The 19,568-nt window shown below is 44.5% G+C and overlaps 1 protein-coding gene and 1 non-coding gene across 2 annotated transcripts in view; one reads left to right on the forward strand and one right to left on the reverse strand.

Annotated features, from left to right (window-relative positions):
* LOC126273243 (venom dipeptidyl peptidase 4-like) overlaps positions 1–19,568 on the reverse strand; it is a 327,710-nt gene that overhangs the window by 285,315 nt on the left and 22,827 nt on the right. The window contains exon 3 of the mRNA XM_049976788.1: positions 4,380–4,465. Coding sequence (XP_049832745.1) covers positions 4,380–4,465 — 86 coding nt within the window. The remainder of the gene's footprint in view (positions 1–4,379; positions 4,466–19,568) is intronic.
* On the forward strand, positions 2,762–2,834 carry Trnaa-cgc (transfer RNA alanine (anticodon CGC)). Its single transcript has one exon. It is a non-coding gene; the product is annotated as a tRNA-Ala (tRNA).

A 19,568-nucleotide genomic window follows, 5' to 3' on the forward strand; every position in this document is an offset into this window, starting at 1 on the left:
AGTGCACAAAAACAGAAAACTGTTTCGTGGGTCGAGCATTAACACGAGTTATAACTGAATTACAATGTTAGGACGTTGGCAAAGAAGAGAAAATGAATCTGAGTGGAAACCATTAAAGTCAACACAACATTTGAGGAAACAAGTAAGTTCGCGAAAGCCACACAGTGATTGCCGAATGTTAATCGGGGACGAAAAAAAAGAATTACAGACAGAATCCACTAATAAATGTACCTGAATTAAAATGTGAAAGACCTACTGCAATTCGGAAATCTTCGCTTAAGTTCGATGACTCGCTTTACGAACACTCCAGTTGCTCACCATACTTAACATTACCCTTGCCCACAAGTGGTGGCTTTAATAACTGAAAAATTCTAAGTCATATGGTCTGCACCAAAGTCTGCTCTTCCTGAGAACCTGGAACCAAGGTCTCTCTCCCGGTAGAAGTGTTCCCTGTAGAATCTCGGATGGAAGTAATTTCTACAGAGCACCCTCTGCAATAAGCAGAATTTTTACTATATTTTATGAGGGTGATCCTTCTGTATGATTTTGATCAACAATAACCGTGATCGTTTGAGTGCCTTCTAGTCAAATCCATTCTAAGAATGCAACAATCTCCCTTCCCCACTCAGTTGTAATATAGTTAACCAATCTCGGAGGCCTTTAGTGCTGGGGTTCAGAAACAGGCATGTCTGACCCCCAGCATGTCATATTTTGTGTTTCTGCGAATCAGACCTTCTCCACATACACACAAACGAGTTTGGTTTTCCCACTTCAGAACTCACGTATACAGGGTAGTGCACGAAATGTGTTACCATTTTGTTTTTGAATATAAACTTTATTAATCAAAATATCCACGGGTGTACTGCCGGTCTATAGTGTCCAACGGGCACAATATTTCGGCGATCAAACATGTCTCCATCATCAGGTGAACTGACGGACTGAGCTCCTGTGAACGCGGCGGCACGGAGATCCGTACTCTATGGCTGCTCCGGGGGAACTGGGTTCGGTCGCGGCGGCGGCCGATTTAAATACCCTCCGCCCGCGGCGCGCTCCCTCCGCCGTCCGCGCCCCGCGCCACTTTAGCGCGGTGGAACAGATTGCGACGGCGTCTGAGATGACGTCGGTCTGATGGCTCTGTCAGCCGTGGTCGTCACAACTATGCGTTTGCTCGATTTACTCTTGATTAACCCAATCGCTGGTTCCCAAGCCTTGCTAAGATTATAGCCACAGTCACAGTTTATGAGGTCGTCATTGGTGCGAATTTCGATGGCCTCTCTAACAACGCTGTCCCAGTATCTCGACGTCTGTGCCAGAATCCTCGTGCGGTCATACTCCATAGCGTGATTTTCCGACAGACAATGTTCAACGACCGCCGACTTGCTCGGATACATCAGTCGAGTGTGCCTCTGGTGTTCACGGCATCGATCCTCGACGGTACGCATCGTCTGACCAATATACGACTTGCCACATTGACACGGAATCTGGTACACGCCGGCCTTCCTCAAACCGAGGTCATCTTTGACGCTCCCCACCAGTGCACGAGTTTTATTCGGAGGACAAAACACAGTTCCGACCCGGTGTTTCTTCAGAATGCGGGCGATTTTCCCCGAGAGTGCGCCTGTGTATGGAATAAATGCAGTGCCTACCTCCCCCTGAGCAGCCATAGCGTACGGATCTCCGTGTCGGCGCGTTCACAGGAGCTCAGTCCGTCAGTTCATCTGATGATGGCGACATGTTTGATCGCCGAAATATTGTGCCCGTTGGACACTATAGACCGGCAGTACACCCGTGGATATTTTGATTATCAAATACGCCGGGAGAAACTCAAGAATCACATAAACTTTATTGTCAATATAATCTGAAATGAACGTATACTACAATGAAGAGCCATCCATGGAGATTTATTTTAACTCAGCACATATTCAATATGTCCACCATTTTGTTTCCTAACTTCCTTCAAACGAACACTGAAGTTAGTGATTACCTTACGGCACATGTCTTCCATAATTTCCCTGCAAGCTTTTTTTCCTTTAGGTCCCCCCAAAGAAAAAAAGTCACGTGGATTGAGGTCTGGACTATTGGGGGGCCAATTTTGTCCGTCATTAAAGCGACCTAGAAACCTGAGAGAAATGATCCGCATGTCAAAATCCTCGTGTAAAAACTCCAACACAGTGCCCCATATTGCTTGAACCACTGCGTGTTGAAGGGCAAGGCAGTAGCAAGAAGCGGTGTAATGAAGCTATTGCGAAGCATGCTCAAATAACGCTCGCTGTTTACAGTTTCTTCAAAGAAAAAGGGTACAATAAGTCCGTGACTGGAAATTGCTGCCCACGCTGTAATCCTCGGAGCATAATGTCGTCGTTGATAAAAAACACTTGTGGGTTTTCAGTGGGCCAAAGGGGGAAATTTTATTTGTTAACCACACCGTCTAAATGAAAATGCACCTCGTCTGAGAACGAAACGTTGTTGAGAGTTTCTTCCCTATCCTCCGCCCACTGATCAAACAGTAGTCTCTGCTGCTAGTGTTCTTCAGTGAGCTTCTGTGCACGGGTCATCTTGTATGGGTACATATGGAGGTCACTTTTAAGAATGCGTTGAACGGAGCGTCTGGGTATTCCCAGTTGCACTGCTGCCTTTCTACACGATTTCCCGGGACTTCTCTGTACAGCAACTCGTACCGCTTCAATATTCTTCGGCGAACAAACAGGCTTAGACCGAGGTCGCTTCGCTTCCAATACTGTTCCCTCCTGTACAAATACCGAGCGAGGTGGTGCAGTGGTTAGCACACTGGACTCGCATTCGGGAGGACGACGGTTCAATCCCGTCTCCAGCCATCCTGATTTAGGTTTTCCGTGATTTCCCTAAATCGTTTCAGGCAAATGCCGGGATGGTTCCTTTGAAAGGGCACGGCCGATTTCCTTCCCAATCCTTCCCTAATCCGAGCTTGCGCTCCGTCTCTAATGAACTCGTTGTCGACGGGACGTTAAACACTAACCACCACCACATCCTGTACAAATTTATCGTACAACCTGTGGATGGTCTTCTTGCAAGGGACCCATCGTGTGTTAAACTGTTGTCGAAAACGCCTCTGAGTCACAACAAGGCTTTTCGTTTCATGAAAAAGTAACACAATTGCCGATCGTTGCTGTGTCTGTGTCGTCAGTCTTCCATTGTCAGCCATTGCTGCTTACTAGTCTCCTAGCGGCAGTATCGTGAATTACACGTCATTTCGTAACTCATTTGTTTTTCCAAGCTCTTCTTGTACTGCTCTAGAGATCCCAGCGGGATATCTAATGTGCGTCGTAAATTGTGAAAGAAACAATTGGTAACACATTTCGTGCGCCACCCTGTATTATCCCATGGTACCTACCTGCTCTTAATGTTTCTCTTGTCAATAGCAGTTCAGTTGGCTTGGTGCAAGCCTGATGGCTGCAGGTACTGCGCTCTTAAGCACGAAGGAACCAAATGGTCTCTCCTCTCACTCCACTTTACAGACTTTACAAATGCACCAACCTGGACCTAACGACATCCAGAATATGGGCTTCCTCCATGGCGCAAGGCATTGCGGTACCGCACTTCCCATCGTTGTTAGCTCTTGATGCGCCTCCCTAGTGCCAGCGGACTCTCCACTAACACAGCACACAATAACTTTCCGTCATTTAGGACGCCAACACAGATGGCACTTCTTTGGCCTCTATGACAGCGTTTAGCCTGCACAAAGTATGCTGATACCAATTTCCACCTGTCTTCTCCTTCCTCTGTTGTAGAGACGATGTCTATACTTTCACTAGTGGCTAAACACTCATTCGCTCTCCCCTGTTCTGCTGGGCTCTGTTTTACGTGCAGTCAATAGGATTCCCAACTACACATTTCAACAAAGAGAGCTGTTTGGGCTGCCTTGGTGACGCCTCTGAACAATCTTAGGGACTGCGTCTGTGATACAGTCTCCACTGTCAACGTCTGCCTCCATGAGTTCTGGGAACTGGAGTGATACATAACTTTTTGTGATGTATGTACAGAAAGAGCTTCTATGTACAATATTAGGTACTCTCACGAACCACGCGGTATTTCAGAGGGAGAAGGACTCAGTGACCATTCATCTAACGTTACACTTAAATTCTGTTAAAAATTGCCTCCCACTTCATATACCGTACGTAACAGGATTTTCCGCTTTCATAATGTTGCACAGTGTGTGACTACATTACTTCATAAAGTTAGAGGTGGGTCGGCTTCACAGCGACAGTGTAATTACATAAAAACTATAAAACCTTAACTTTTTTTGCTGATATGAACACTTGCTTTACATGCACAGAGCTCTACTTCTAGCATCACATTACACAGCCTTCCTTTTTCCGAGGAACGTCTCTTCTAATACTTGCCTCCTTAGGCACCAACACTTTATTCGTATCCGCTTCGAAATCCATAGAAAATAGCTGGTCTTCGTGTTCGACAAGGACCACTGGACCTGCAACAGATGATAATCCGGCGAATAATATTCCTTGCAATATGTTTCGATCATGTCACATTTACCAATTTGCAACTAACGTGTTCCCAAAGGCATGGTCGTTGAAAACAAAACCAAAAGCTCTAATCTCGAACTTAGACAACTGTTGTCTTTAGTTTTCTTTGCAAGAGATGCAAATATTTATATTTTTCTTAAAAAGAGACTACGAGAGTGAGTGTGTTAATAATGAAACATGCAGTTGGAAGGAACACTTCATTTTATTTGTTTTATGTGATGCAGTTTTATTTTACAATATTTGGCACCGCTATCAATACCTAAAGTTGTGTAATTACCAAGATTACACAGCAGCAAAAGTATCGATGCTGACAGCACCACAAGGTATGCAATCTCCAACGTTTTACGTATCTTTAAAATTTCCCAAAAAGACTTACTCAGAAGACAATGCGAAATAAAGAAATTATGGATTGTTTTCATGAACCAAATTGAGTAAAAACTCATTTACAATGGCGAGGAGCTAAGGATTATTATTTCCTTTGCAAACAAAATATACGGCTAGACATAAATTTGATGCTGCTTATCAGTGCTATTATTGCACTGCAACATTACAAGCTTTTCTTTAATACAAAACTGCTCTTTTACAATAAACTTTTGTAAAAGGTAGGAGTACCCTTTAGAATACAAAGCAAGGCAACATATGAGAATTATGCTTTGTTTGAATCCACGAAATCGAATTTAAAATCAGTATTCCAACTATTTTTCCAAGGTTGTAGGTACATACTATTACTGGTGCTAAGTGCTGAAATATTTATGACAGTCTACACATGGTATGTAAATTTTACTACTGTACTTGCGTTACCTGTAAGATGTATAGACTGTGCATACAACTAGTAATGAAATTTTCGCCAATACCGTACTTCCATTCCGATGCGCCGACGTTTCTTCTGATGCTGTGAAGTCGTCAAATACTTGTACGGAAACTGATACTATAGAATAAAATCTGTACTGTTGTATAAAGACAAGACAAATTGTATAAGTTCATTGCCGTCTTTAGCAACTGTAGTAAAAGTGTCATAAGACCAGACGCCCTTCGCTTTATTTTAAAGCATCTTCAAGTGGACACTGTAACAATATGGTTATTTTGTCTTACAATTTTGTTTGTTACGATCATTAACAATTCGCATGCTTTACTTATTACAAGAAACAGTTTTTATTCCTTTCCTTGCTGATGGTTTTTTTTGTTGTTTACTGCACTTTTCTCGCCTTCCACATTTATGTGCTCAGTGAGCCGTGGTAAAATTTGCTGTTTTGGAGAGCGCGCCGCAGCGCGTAGTGTGAAGCAGTCGACCTCCGTGTCTGGCGGTGGCGCCGCTGTGGCAATCGCAGCTTTGGTGTCTCCCTCTGGCGGGAAAAGGGGAAAGGTTGCCTGTTCACGTGCGCTATGAACTCGCTACGGGGAGTCAGTCGGAGACAGTTGATGCAATTTAGTCTGTCAAGAGTCGGGCAGTCTGGTCAGCTGGGCGAGTCTAGTCAGTTGGTCAGCCAAGTTAGTCCGGGTCTGTCTCTTGTCCGCATTGGTGAGGCGGTTAGTGTCTGTCTGTCGTCCGGAGTGCTAGTATGTGTTAGGCCGCCAGTCTGCTCGAGTTTGCTCAGGCAATGGGTATTGGCGGTTGGATCGATCGGTTGGTCGGTCGCGCACCGGGACACAAGATGACTTGTCTGCCTGGAGCGTCGAAACATGTGAGGTCGCCACGTGAGTCCAGTGGGCCGCACCGTATAGCGAGGGGTAGTGGCTTCGCGGCCGACGCGAGAGCAACAGGGGTCAACCCACGACATCGGTCTGGCCGGGGGTGAGCTGCGACACCATGAGATGGGAGATCGGCGCGCCTTCCTGCGTCCGTTCAAGCGGCTGGCAGCAGACGGTTCTGGGGAGCGTTTTGAGGGTGCTGCGCCAGGTCTTCGCCAGACATTTCGGTTTTTAGAAGTTAAGTGATTGATGATATGTTGTTTCATTTATCTGCTAAATTCTACTTGTTTTCTTAGTCAGTTTCTCGTCGCTAGCTTGCTCATCTGTCTCCCGTCCGCATTTGTTAGTCAGTTAGTGTATGTCATGTTTGTCGTATTGTGTTAACGAATTTATTGCTTAAAGGCTGAATTCTTGAAATATGTTTCTATCTTGCTTATTATCTTGCGAGGTGGTATATGTGTAATGTAGAGCATGTTGTACATTTTATGTAAGTCTGCATTTTATGGGTTTTACTTAGTCATTTTAGGTTATGAGCTTGCCACTCTTCCACCGTAAGAGTCTTAAATTAAAAAAAAAAAGGCAGTCATGACTGCGGCCTTGTTCAAAGAGAGCAGGCAAGCTTCTCAGCCCGAAGGCTCCAATTGTTAATACTGTTCTTACCTCTAAATAAAACTGTAACTTGATATTTCGAGGGTGCTTTTCTGCTTATAATTTTAAATCTGTTTTGGAAAAGCTTTTACGAATAAATTCACATTTGTTAAAGGTAATTTTCCATCACTTACTTCCTGGCAACTACTTTCACGCTCACCTCGTGTGATTAAATGTGTCAGTGTTCTTGTTGAATCGCCAGTAAATCAAATAAGTTCTTAAAAAAGAAATTGAAAGTAAATTTAGGCTCATTCAGCTTTTGCACACAGCACTTTCTCTGTTTTAATTTCTTGACAAACGAACATAGAGTACTGTTTGATTAAAGAAAAACTTTGTCCCATGCCTCCATGGGATTTTGTTATTAAGGATGTTGAAATAATAATTAGCGAGAGTTTAATCGCGTTAGCAGATATTATCTGAGCGGTGCATGTGAACGAGCTTTCGATGCAGAGACGCAGCAGTCGTTCCTTGCGGTGTTTACATTTCCGCGGAATCAGTGGCGCCACCTACGCAGACATTGACACCGTGAAGCCGTCCACGGGCTTTCAAAGTGGGGGCTGACGCGTGTGTGTGAAGGCGCCTAACATGTCCTGTCTACTGTGTGTGTGTAGGTGATAGCTTTGCTATGGTGCAGTGGTGGATGATGAAAGATGGGGGTATTGCTAGTTTGTGAGATTATTTTGTTGTGTCTATGAGGTTGTTCTTTATCAACAATGTGTTTTATTACTTTAAATTGCCTCTGGCTACTAATGTTTGTTTGATCATTTATTGTGTGCTTTTTTTTATTTGTCGTTGTTTAACGTAGTGATAAAAAAAAACTCTAAAATTTCTTGGCCGATATACTCAAATTTCTACACGATGCTTTCAGGCGGATATAGGCTATGTTTTTTTTAAAAAAAAAAAAGCCAGTGTACAGGTTTTCTGTTAAAGTCGACTCCGAGAAGGAATATGCTGTGACGTGCTGTGGAAACGCGAGATTTTTTTTCTCGCAGTCACTTTTTAATTACTGCTGTAGGCCATTTAAACCACTGCACCAAATTGTTTCTCCCATGTATGACCTTTTTCCTTATAATTTTAAACAAAAATCGTATGCACATCAATGTGCTTTTTCGTTTTCTCCCTCGCTCTCGGTTGTAATAGAATAACGAAAAGTGATACTTACGGGTTACGAGCTTATTATTAGAATATTACTATGCAACGTGAATTGTCAGAAACTTAATAATACTACCCATTCGAGGTTAAAACCATGCCAAACATCAAAATGATAATACATGCTTTATAAAACGTTCGTATGACTGTCGCAATCAACATGCGTCTCCTTGGCAAGACAGAAATATTTCTGACTTTCTAAGCACGCACATGTTCATTATGACAGTCATCTGCGAACATTGTATAAAGCATGTATTGCTATTTTGATGTCTATAATTAAGGTCAGCCGCTTTCAGTGCAGCCTCAGTTAGGCAGGCTTTACAACGAACCAGTTGGTTCTAAATCAGTCGTCGAACATATGTACTGCAGTTGCGACAGATTTGTTAGTAAATGCTCCGGACAATTGTCCTGCCCACCTCATTATTGCCAAAATGAGACAAATTAAAAAACATAACTCATTAAGAAAGATGTACGTGCCATACCAGGAAACAGACTGGTTTTCATTGCCAATAAGAAATTTTTTGTTCCAGTGCCATTAATACAGAGGTATTACGTTTTATTTTTGGTAATACAAGTACATAAATACAACAGCAATATTTTATGTATTAGAACTGTAGTTAACAAAAGCCATTTGTCATTACTTTTCCTTTCTTTTTTTTCTAGGAAAATGACAACAGTAAATTCAAGAAGCAACATCCCTCATAACTGAATTGTTTGCCGCGCTCGGTGACCAAGCGGTTTGAGGTGTCGTGTCACAGATTGTGCGGAACCTCCCGCCGGAGTTTAGAGGCCTCGGGCATGGGCGTGTGTGTGTGTGTGTGTGTGTGTGTGTGTGTGTGTGTGTGTGTGTGTGTGTGTGTGTGTGTGTGTGTGTGTGTGTGTAAGTCTAGGGACCGATTACCCCAGCAGTTTGGTCCCTTAGGAATTCACACACACCTTTGAATACTGTTCCTTACTCAACTCCATTCTGAGAATAAAATGTTGCATACTTTGTTATAAATTTCTCTGTATTGTTGAGGAAAAAACGTCAAAATCGTAAACAGGTCTTTCTGTTTTGCAACTGATAAACGTGGCTGGTCTTTCAAATGAAGTATGGCATGGCATACATCTATCATGATTTTTGGAATTCATTGACATTCATTTCCATATTTCTGCTACAGAATAAGAACTTTGAATAGTTGTTTGAGAGTGATGAGTATGAGGCACTTCGATCATACTGCATTTCTAGATCTTACGTACTCGCATTGAAAACAATGTTTCAGCAGCATTTCTAACATCAAAGCAATCAGTTCTGCACACTGGAAACATAAACGGAATGTGTTCATGGTATTAGCTGAGGGAGCTTGTGAGGGAATCACTGCCGGCTACAAAGCGTATGCACCTTCTAGCAATAAACGCTTACGCCATGATTTGACACTAGGAACAAGTCCAGGAACATTCAACACATACCATGAACACAACAGCATCGAAAACGAGGTTTTTTTTTTTTTAAATGGCACTTAGCATAGTTTCCATATCCCCCTCTTCAAATGGTAGTATCCTTGTATTTAAAGTTGCATGCTCTCAAAGCTACCTTGGTAACAATTATGAGACTATTCCTTTGAATATGAAAGTTGCTACACCTGTAGCATTGCTTAGATTGAAATGAACACACATCAAAAAAAGTTTTTCATCCCCTCGATTCCGAGAGTTCCGGAACCTGTACAGAAAACTGGAATAGAGATCAACAAACATTTCCGCCCTTTTTATTACTCATGGAAACCACACATTGCATACAGCGAGACCTTCAGAGGTGGTGGTCCAGATTGCTGTACACACCGATACTCCTAATACCCAGTAGCACGTCCTCTTACATTGATGCATGACTGTATTCATTGTGGATTATTATTCACAAGTTCATCAAGGCACTGTTGGTCCAAATTGTTCCACTCCTCAAAGGCGATTCGGCGTAGGTCCCTCAGAATGGTTGGTGTGTCACGTTGTCCATAAACAGCCCTTCTCAATCTATCGTAGGAATGTTCGATAGGGTTCATGTCTGGAGAACATGCTGGCCACTCTGGTCGAGTGATGCCGTTATCCTGAAGGAAGTCAATCACAAGATGTGCACGATGGGGGGGGGGGGGGGGGGGGCGGGCGGCGGCAATTGTCCATGAAGACGAATGCCTCGCCAATATACTGCCAATATCATTGCACTATCAGTCAGAGGATGGCACTCACGTATCATAAAGACATTACGGCGCATTCCATGACCACCAGCGGCGTACGTCTGCCCTACATATTGCTACCCCAAAACAGGAGCGAATTTCCACCTTGCTGCACTCACTGAACAGTGTGTCTTAGGCGTTCAGCCTGACGGGGTTGCCTCCAAACACATCTCCGACGATTGTCTGGTTGAAGACATAAGCGACACTCATCGTTGAAGAGGTGATGCCAGTCCTGAGCGGTCCATTAGACATGTTGCTGGGTCCATGTGCATGGTGTCGTGGTGGCAAAGATGGACCTCGCCATGGACGTCGGAAATGAAGTTGGACATCGTGCAGCCTATTGCGCACAATTTGAGTCGTAATACGACGTCCTGTGGCTGCACGAAAAGCATTGTTCAAAATGGTGACGTTGCTGTCGGGGTTTCTACGAGCCGTAAGCCGTAGGTAGCGGTCATCCACTGTAGTAGTAGCCCTTGGGCGGCCTGAGCGAGGCATGTCATCGACGGTTCCTTTCTCTCTGTATCTCCTCCATGGTCTGAACAATACCGCTTTGGTTCACTCTGAGACGCCTGGACACTTCCCTTGTTGAGAGCCCTTCCTGGCACAAAGTAACAACGCGGACGCGATCGAACGGCAGTATTGACAGTTTAGGCATGGTTGAACTATAGACAACACGAGCCGTTTACCTCCTTCCGGGTGGAATGACTGGAACTGATCGGCTATCGGACCCCCTCCGTCTAATAGGCGCTACTAATGCTTGGTTGTTTACGTCTTTGGGCGGGTTTAGTGACATCTTTGAAGAAAGGGCCTGTGTTTGTGATACATTATCCACAGTCAACGTCTATCTTTCGGAGTTCTGGGAACCGGAGTGATGCAGAACTTATTATGATGTATGTAGTTTAGATGAACTTATTTTCATACAATGCGCTCCTTCTAGTTGCGAATTTTCGTTTCATGGTTCAACTACATGCAAAAAGAGGTAAAAAAACAGAACTCTGCATAAAAAATGGGAGATATACAACATTAAGATATTTACTTTGTTTAGAAAGAGAACTGTTAAACATTATTTGTACAAAAGTCTTAATTATGTGTCAATTGGTTGAAAAATGGTACACTCCAGATATCTGAGTGAGAAAAGGAAAACAGAAAGTGAACGAAATATTGCACTTACAAGTATCAGTTGCCTATAATTAAAGTGCATCTACTCACGGAAGTCCAGCAGCGAAACTTGGTAGATATGCTAATGTGTTAATGCTGAGCCGGTTTACGCTGGAAAAAAAAACTAGTCCCAATTCTGGTCACCAAGTGAGAATTTGGTGCTATACAGCATAGGCGGCAGTTAATAATAAAATAAACGTCATGGCTTTGTCATTTGTTTGACCTTTTCTATCCATGTCCCATTCCTAATCCATTATATATGGAAACAATTCTATATGTCTTCCTCGTATTCACAGTGACGGATTTGAACCTGGTGGCCAAAATTGGAACTAAGTTTTTCCAGTGTAAACGGTTGCGCATTAACACATAATATCTAACAAGTTTCGCTGCCATAAGAAAATTACTGCTCACACTGAGCCTCTGTGGATAAGCTGCACTTTAGTTGTAAGCACCTAGCAGCTGAACAGTTAATGAGAAATTGGACAGTGCTCTAACACAGAATACTCATAATATCCAACAATACATTTATTTTATCGCTGAGATTTGCTTTGTCCAATTATGAAGAAATTCCCCTAGATTTACATGGTCCTATTGGTATAAAAAATGAAAACTAATCTGTATCATATAGTGATAATGTTAATAGGAGATACTCAGTGACTAATAGCTAAGATTACGCAGTGTTGGGCAATATGTTGCCACACGATTGAGAAAGGAGAAATAAACTGGAGCTCCGAGAGCGTTCTGAGTAGCATCCCTGGTGACACGGTCTTAAATCATCCACGTACGATGGAAGGCTGTGGTTGGCCCACAACACAATGAAACAGTTTCCTAGCCTGTGTCAAGGTAACAAAGCGGAAGTCGGAAGGAATTGTGGAGGTGAGTATATGCGTGTTGGGCGTAGAACCTGCTGATCACGATAGAATGTGCGTTATCATTTACATTGTGGCACTGTTTAGAGTTCGTTAAATGTAACTGTCATTGTTTTGGCACGATACGCGAGTGTAAGGTCCTTGTAATCAGACTACAGTGCAGATGGATTATGAGTGATAATCTAAAAGTGTTTTATAAACCACAGCAAAGGAAATTACTAGAATTAAAAACGGCATCCCTTCAAAAAACTTGAGCCTATCATTCGACTACTAATTCCCGTCAGACTTCACATCATTCTACACCGGTACAGCTATTCATTTAGATCCTTAGTCTAGTGAATCCACGACCAGTACTTCTTCCGTGAAAAACCCAACTCGGTGGATTTCAGGTGACTAGGGGGAGATAAGACGGACGTGCGTGTCTCCACCAGCAACCGCGCAAAGTTCAGTAGATGTATCACAAGTAGGTTCTGTGACCGATCTTGCTTTCGCAAGGGGAATGTTGAAAACACTTACCTCTATTGTATTCAAAGTATACCCAGAGAGACTGGGCTGAACTTGATTGTGGTGTGATACTCGCTACTAGAGAAGAGGAAAGGATGCCTTCAAGATTTCCCTGATGACTGTGTGATGAATGCCTCAGCGACGAATGGTTTATTTGGGTAATATGATCCATTCACTGATCTATCCATTCGTGGAGAATATCCTGCGGCTGCATTGGACTGGTCGTATGGTGCCCAATTATTCTTACTAAATATCCAAGTGAGTTCGAAACTGCCGTACACTGTCCTGATTGATGGATCCAGGTTAGCAATTGGCCATTGGAGTACCAGTCATCGACAATTTCCCATTGAGAAGTGAGTGTGATGGCTGGAGAGGATGTTCGAAGATCTATAGTGTGGCATGAAATCATGCCATTGCTGGAGCTCGTATTCCGTCTCGTGTAGACAAGACATCTGGGTACATTCTGAGGATCTGTATAGCAAGGTTCTAACTCTTGATCTACACTCTCCAATCTACATCTACATCTACATCTACATGACTACTCTGCAATTCACATTTAAGTGCTTGGCAGAGGGTTCATCGAACCACAATCATACTATCTCTCTACTATTCCACTCCCGAACAGCGAGCGGGAAAAACGAACACCTAAACCTTTCTGTTCGAGCTCTGATTTCTCTTATTTTATTTTGATGATCATTCCTACCTATGTAGGTTGGGCTCAACAAAATATTTTCGCATTCGGAAGAGAAAGTTGGTGACTGAAATTTCGTAAAAAGGTCTCGCCGCGACGAAAAACGTCTATGCTGTAATGACTTCCATCCCAACTCGTGTATCATATCTGCCACACTCTCTCCCCTATAACGCGATAATACAAAACGAGCTGCCCTTCTTTGCACCCTCTCGATGTCCTCCGTCAATCCCACCTGGTAAGGATCCCACACCGCGCAGCAATATTCTAACAGAGGACGAACGAGTGTAGTGTAAGCTGTCTCTTTAGTGGACTTGTTGCATCTTCTAAGTGTCCTGCCAATGAAACGCAACCTTTGGCTCGCCTTCCCGACAATATTATCTATGTGGTCCTTCCAACTGAAGTTGTTTGTAATTTTAACACCCAGGTACTTAGTTGAATTGACAGCCTTGAGAATTGTACTATTTATCGAGTAATCGAATTCCAACGGATTTCTTTTGGAACTCATGTGGATCATCTCACACTTTTCGTTATTTAGCGTCAACTGCCACCTGACACACCATACAGCAATCTTTTCTAAATCGCTTTGCAGCTGATACTGGTCTTCGGATGACCTTACTAGACGGTAAATTACAGCATCATCTGCGAACAACCTAAGAGAACTGCTCAGATTGTCACCCAGGTCATTTATATAGATCAGGAACAGTAGAGGTCCCAGGACGCTTCCTTGGGGAACACCTGATATCACTTCAGTTTTACTCGATGATTTGCCGTCTATTACTACGAACTGTGACCTTCCTGACAGGAAATCACGAATCCAGTCGCACAACTGAGACGATACCCCATAGCTCCGCAGCTTGATTAGAAGTCGCTTGTGAGGAACTGTGTCAAAAGCTTTCCGGAAATCTAGAAATACGGAATCAACTTGAGATCCCCTGTCGATAGCGGCCATTACTTCGTGCGAATAAAGAGCTAGCTGCGTTGCACAAGAGCGATGTTTTCTGAAGCCATGCTGATTACGTGTCAATAGATCGTTCCCTTCGAGGTGATTCATAATGTTTGAATACAGTATATGCTCCAAAACCCTACTGCAAACCGACGTCAATGATATAGGTCTGTAGTTAAATGGATTACTCCTACTACCCTTCTTGAACACTGGTGCGACCTGCGCAATTTTCCAATCTGTAGGTACAGATCTATCGGTGAGCGAGCGGTTGTATATGAGTGCTAAGTAGGGAGCTATAGTATCAGCGTAATCTGAAAGGAACCTAATCGGTATACAATCTGGACCTGAAGACTTGCCCGTATCAAGCGATTTGAGTTGCTTCGCAACCCCTAAGGTATCTACTTCTAAGAAACTCATGCTAGCAGATGTTCGTGTTTCAAATTCTGGAATATTCCATTCGTCTTCCCTGGTGAAGGAATTTCGGAAAACTGCGTTCAATAACTCCGCTTTAGCGGCGCAGTCGTCGATAACAGTACCATCGGCACTGCGCAGCGAAGGTATTGACTGCGTCTTGCCGCTTGTGTACTTTACATACGACCAGAATTTCTTCGGATTTTCTACCAAATTTCGAGACAATGTTTCGTTGTGGAACCTATTAAAGGCATCTCGCATTGAAGTACGTGCCAAATTTCGCGCGTCTGTAAATTTTAGCCCATCTTCAGGATTTCGCGTTCTTCTGAACTTCGCATGCTTTTTCCGTTGCCTCTGCAACAGCGTTCGGACCTTTTTTGTGTACCACGGGGGATCCGTTCCATCTCTTACCAATTTATGAGGTATGAATATCTCAATTGCTGTTGCTACTATATCTTTGAATTTGAGCCACATCTCGTCTACATTCGCATAGTCAGTTCGGAAGGAATGGAAATTGTCTTTTAGGAAGGCTTCTAGTGGTACTTTATCCGCTTTTTTAAATAAAATTATTTTGCGTTTGTTTCTGATGGATTTGGAAGAAATGGTATTGAGCCTAGCTACAATGACCTTGTGATCACTAATCCCTGTATCAGTCATGATGCTCTCTATCAGCTCTGGATTGTTTGTGGCCAAGAGGTCAAGTGTGTTTTCGCAACCATTTACAATTCGCGTGGGTTCGTGGACTAACTGCTCGAAATAATTTTCGGAGAATGCATTTAGGACAATCTCGGAAGACGTTTTGTGCCTACCACCGGTTTTGAACAAGTATTTTTGCCAACATACCGAGGGTAGGTTGAAGTCCCCACCAACTATAACCGTATGAGTGGGGTATTTATTTGTTACGAGACTCAAACTTTCTCTGAACTGTTCCGCAACTGTATCATCGGAGTCTGGGGGTCGGTAGAAGGAGCCAATTATTAACTTAATTCGGCTGTTAAGTATAACCTCCACCCACACCAATTCGCACAGAGTATCTACTTCGACTTCACTACAAGATAAACCACTACTGACAGACACCAACACTCCACCACCAATTCTGCCTAATCTATCTTTCCTGAACACCGTCTGAGACTTCGTAAAAATTTCTGCAGAACTTATTTCAGGCTTTAGCCAGCTTTCTGTACCTATAACGATATCAGCTTCTGTGCTTTCTATTAGCGCTTGAAGCTCAGGGACTTTTCCAGCGCAACTACAACAATTTACAACTATAATTCCGACTGTTCCTTGATCCAAGCACGTCCTGTAATTGCCAAGCACCCTTTGACATTGCAGCCCATCCCGCACTTTCCCGAGGCCTTCTAACCTAAAAAACCGCCCAGTCCACGCCACACAGCCTCCGCTACCCGTGTAGCCGCCAGCTGAGTGTAGTGAACTCCTGACCTATTCAGCGGAACCCGAAACCCCACCACCCTATGGCGCAAGTCAAGGAATCTGCAGCCAATACGGTCGCAAAACCGTCTGAGCCTCTGATTCAGACCCTCCACCCGGCTCTGCACCAAAGGTCCGCAGTCGGTTCTGTCAACGATGCTGCAGATGGTGAGCTCTGCCTTCATCTCGTAAGCAAGACCGGCAGCCTTCACCAAATCAGATAGCCGCTGGAATCCAGAGAGAATTTCCTCAGATCCAAAGCGACACTCAGATCCAATCACATTAAAGAATCACCATTTTTTTGCAGTGTGGACTGTAGTGTCGCAGAATAGTAAAGAGTTGGAAATGTGGAATATTGTCAAAGTTTCGTTGCCTATGCCGAGAACCAGAGGCAGTACGTTAACCAAAAGGTAAGAGGATTGCACATGTATCGGAATGTGTCGTCAAGGACGGGCAATGGCCTGGTTACACACAACAGGCGAGAGAGAATTGCTTAGCACGCGGGTTTGTGTTAGACGGAGACTTTCGTAGAGTGCAAGACAGCTGTATTGCATTTCACAACTTCGCAACAACACGTAACTCTGTCGCAAGAACACGTAATGGGCGAGTACGACAGATGAATCAGTACTATAAGTGGAACGAATGCGTTCATTACAAACGAGCATGACGTCAGGACGTCGCTCGTGCTTCCCTTAAATACGCCAGCTTTGATAGCAACAATACACTCGCAGTTAGATGTGTACTGGGTCGTTGCGAAGCGCTCAGCTCTGTGATCGACATGTTAGTCTTTATTAAGGAGATTTTGCAGTAAGGACGGCCTATCCAACAGCAGACGTGAGGGGACAGTACCAGCTCTGGTCCGCTCTGCTGCCGCTGTCAATCATCGACCCAGGATTAGCAGACGTCGCGGCAGACTCGGCCGTCGCCAATGCTGACCACATCAGGGAGCTGTTGTCGAGATCGTGCGGGGCCTAGGCCCTGCGCATCCGCTGTCACAAGCAGGTGAGCCGACGACGCTGGGGGACTGCAGCCCGTTCCGCCCGGCCACCGCGGGCGAGCCACCAGGAGGAGCAGGGAAGAAGACGGGGTGGGATAGAAAACACTCTACACTACGAGAACGCCTCTCGTACCGACAGTGCCGGGACTCCAACCCGGAGCCACCTGCTGTCCGCAGGCGAGCCGGCTGCTCAACCGGGCGCCGCCAGCCACGCGCGGCCTAAGTAAGGGCGTTCCTCCGCTACGTCACAGCACGCGGCGCTGGGCTAGCAAGACTGTGCGGTCCGGAGCTGGTGTCATCGCTACGAGTCAGCGAGGATCCGGGGAAGGTCGTTGATATCACCAAGCCACATTGTACTCGGCAGGAATAAAGGTGTTATGAATTAATGTTTCTTTGGCGTTTCTGACGCTTCTACAGCCATTTCCTAGTATCCTGACAGCTGGAGAGGTCACCGCTCGACCATCCAGTCGACCTTAGGCGACCGGGACCACCGGGGTGCCTACAGGACCACTGTGAGACGTGTAGGAGGAGAGTCAATGATGTTCTGGAAGATACCGACAGGAATGTGGAGAAGTTCAAGTGCTGTGGCCAACTGCGGTAAGTTTCTCAGTTGAGGATCCATGGCGCATACAGCGAGACGAGCGATTGGGTTTTAATCCTGTGAGGCTGGTGACCAGGAGAGCACAGTAAACTCATCCTGGTGGTCTACGAGCCGCATATGTATACTGTAAGTTGTGTGACATGTTGGATTGTCCTGCTCATACATGCCATCATGCTAAGGAAAAATAGACTGCATATAAGGTGGACATGGTCCGCAAGGATAGCTGCTTGTGTTGATCCTTCCAGAATGACGAGATCACCCTTGGAATGCCACGAAAATCAAAAACAATAACACTCCCTCATCCGGGCTGGAACATTCTAACGATTGTTTCAGTATGATTGCTTTCAGACGATTCACGCCTTATGCACCAACAACCATCTGTCTGATGGAGCATAAAAGTGTTTCATCTGAAAAGGCCACCAATCGCAACTGAGTGGAGGTCAAATTGCGGTGCAAATTTGAGCTTTCGTCGTCAATGAACAGCAGTCGGTATGGATGCACGAACCAGGAACCAGATGCCTTCTGCGGTGGCCCATACGTAGCAACGTTTGCTGAACAGTCATTCGGGAGACAATACTGGTTCCTTCTCGTTTCATCTGGGCTGTCAGTTGCTCAACAGTCTAATAGCTCGAACTCATCTCTGCAGCAGTCATTCACCCCTGTCATCTGTGGCCTGTGGTTCACCGCAGTTGGCTTGTCACCAGTTTTAAATAGCACCACTTTGCCATGCACAGCATACTTTACCACAGCGGCGTGCGAACATTGTATGTCGCACGTTAGCGGTTTGCAATGGCGATGGTCACATTAATGTGACTGGACCCTGAACTATATATCTTCAATAGAGGGCAGTCGCATATGGCGTATACTTATGGTTTCTGAGGGTGATAATTAATGACAAAACCGATCGCGATTAAAAGAGTGGTACTGCGATTGTGTCTCAAATACAGGGTGTACCACATAAAACTGGTACACCCCACGCCCAAGATTCAAGTAACTATGAACTAACAGGTAACAGATAATTGTAACTGATGGATGAACACACAGCTGCACTCAACTTTCCGATAAAATGCGATGTTGCCACTTCACACGTACTTTGACTAGAGAGGATTAACCGGTACGTGAGGTGTACCGGTTTTATGTTGGACGCCCTGTATAAACATTTGAATAGTGAATGTCGATCACATTTCTCATTGAACAGAATGCTGTAGAAAAAAACGTAATTGTTGCATGACCGAATACCACGAGAGGCGTTCAATAAGTAATGCAATTCATTTATTGTTCAGGCAATTTGGTTGGTTGAAAAAGTGCGAAATTTGTTGTGACACACAGTGAAATATTTAAGATTCGAACCCAATACTGTCATAAAGTTACGACATGTGGCGGTGCTATACATAGCCTTCAAAATGGCGTCTGTAATGGAGGTTCGTTCCAAGCAGAAAGCTGCCATTGAGTTTCTTTTGGCGGGAAACCAGAGCATCGCAGATATTCATAGGCGCTTGCAGAACGTCAGCGGAGACCAGGCAATGAACAAAAGCGCAAGTGCGTCGTTGGGCGATGCGTCGGCCATCATTGCATCAAGGTCGTTAAAGCCTGATCTCCCCTGTGTTGACCGACCGCGCACACGGCTGTGACTCTTGCAATGTACCGAGTGAGGTGGCGCCATGGTTAGCACACTGGACTCGCATTCGGGAGGAGGACGGTTCAAACCCGCGTCCGCCCATCTTGATATAGGTTTTCCATACTTTCCCTAAATCGC

This window comes from Schistocerca gregaria, chromosome 5 (assembly GCF_023897955.1).
Source record: "Schistocerca gregaria isolate iqSchGreg1 chromosome 5, iqSchGreg1.2, whole genome shotgun sequence".
In the NCBI taxonomy this organism is placed as follows: domain Eukaryota; kingdom Metazoa; phylum Arthropoda; class Insecta; order Orthoptera; family Acrididae; genus Schistocerca; species Schistocerca gregaria.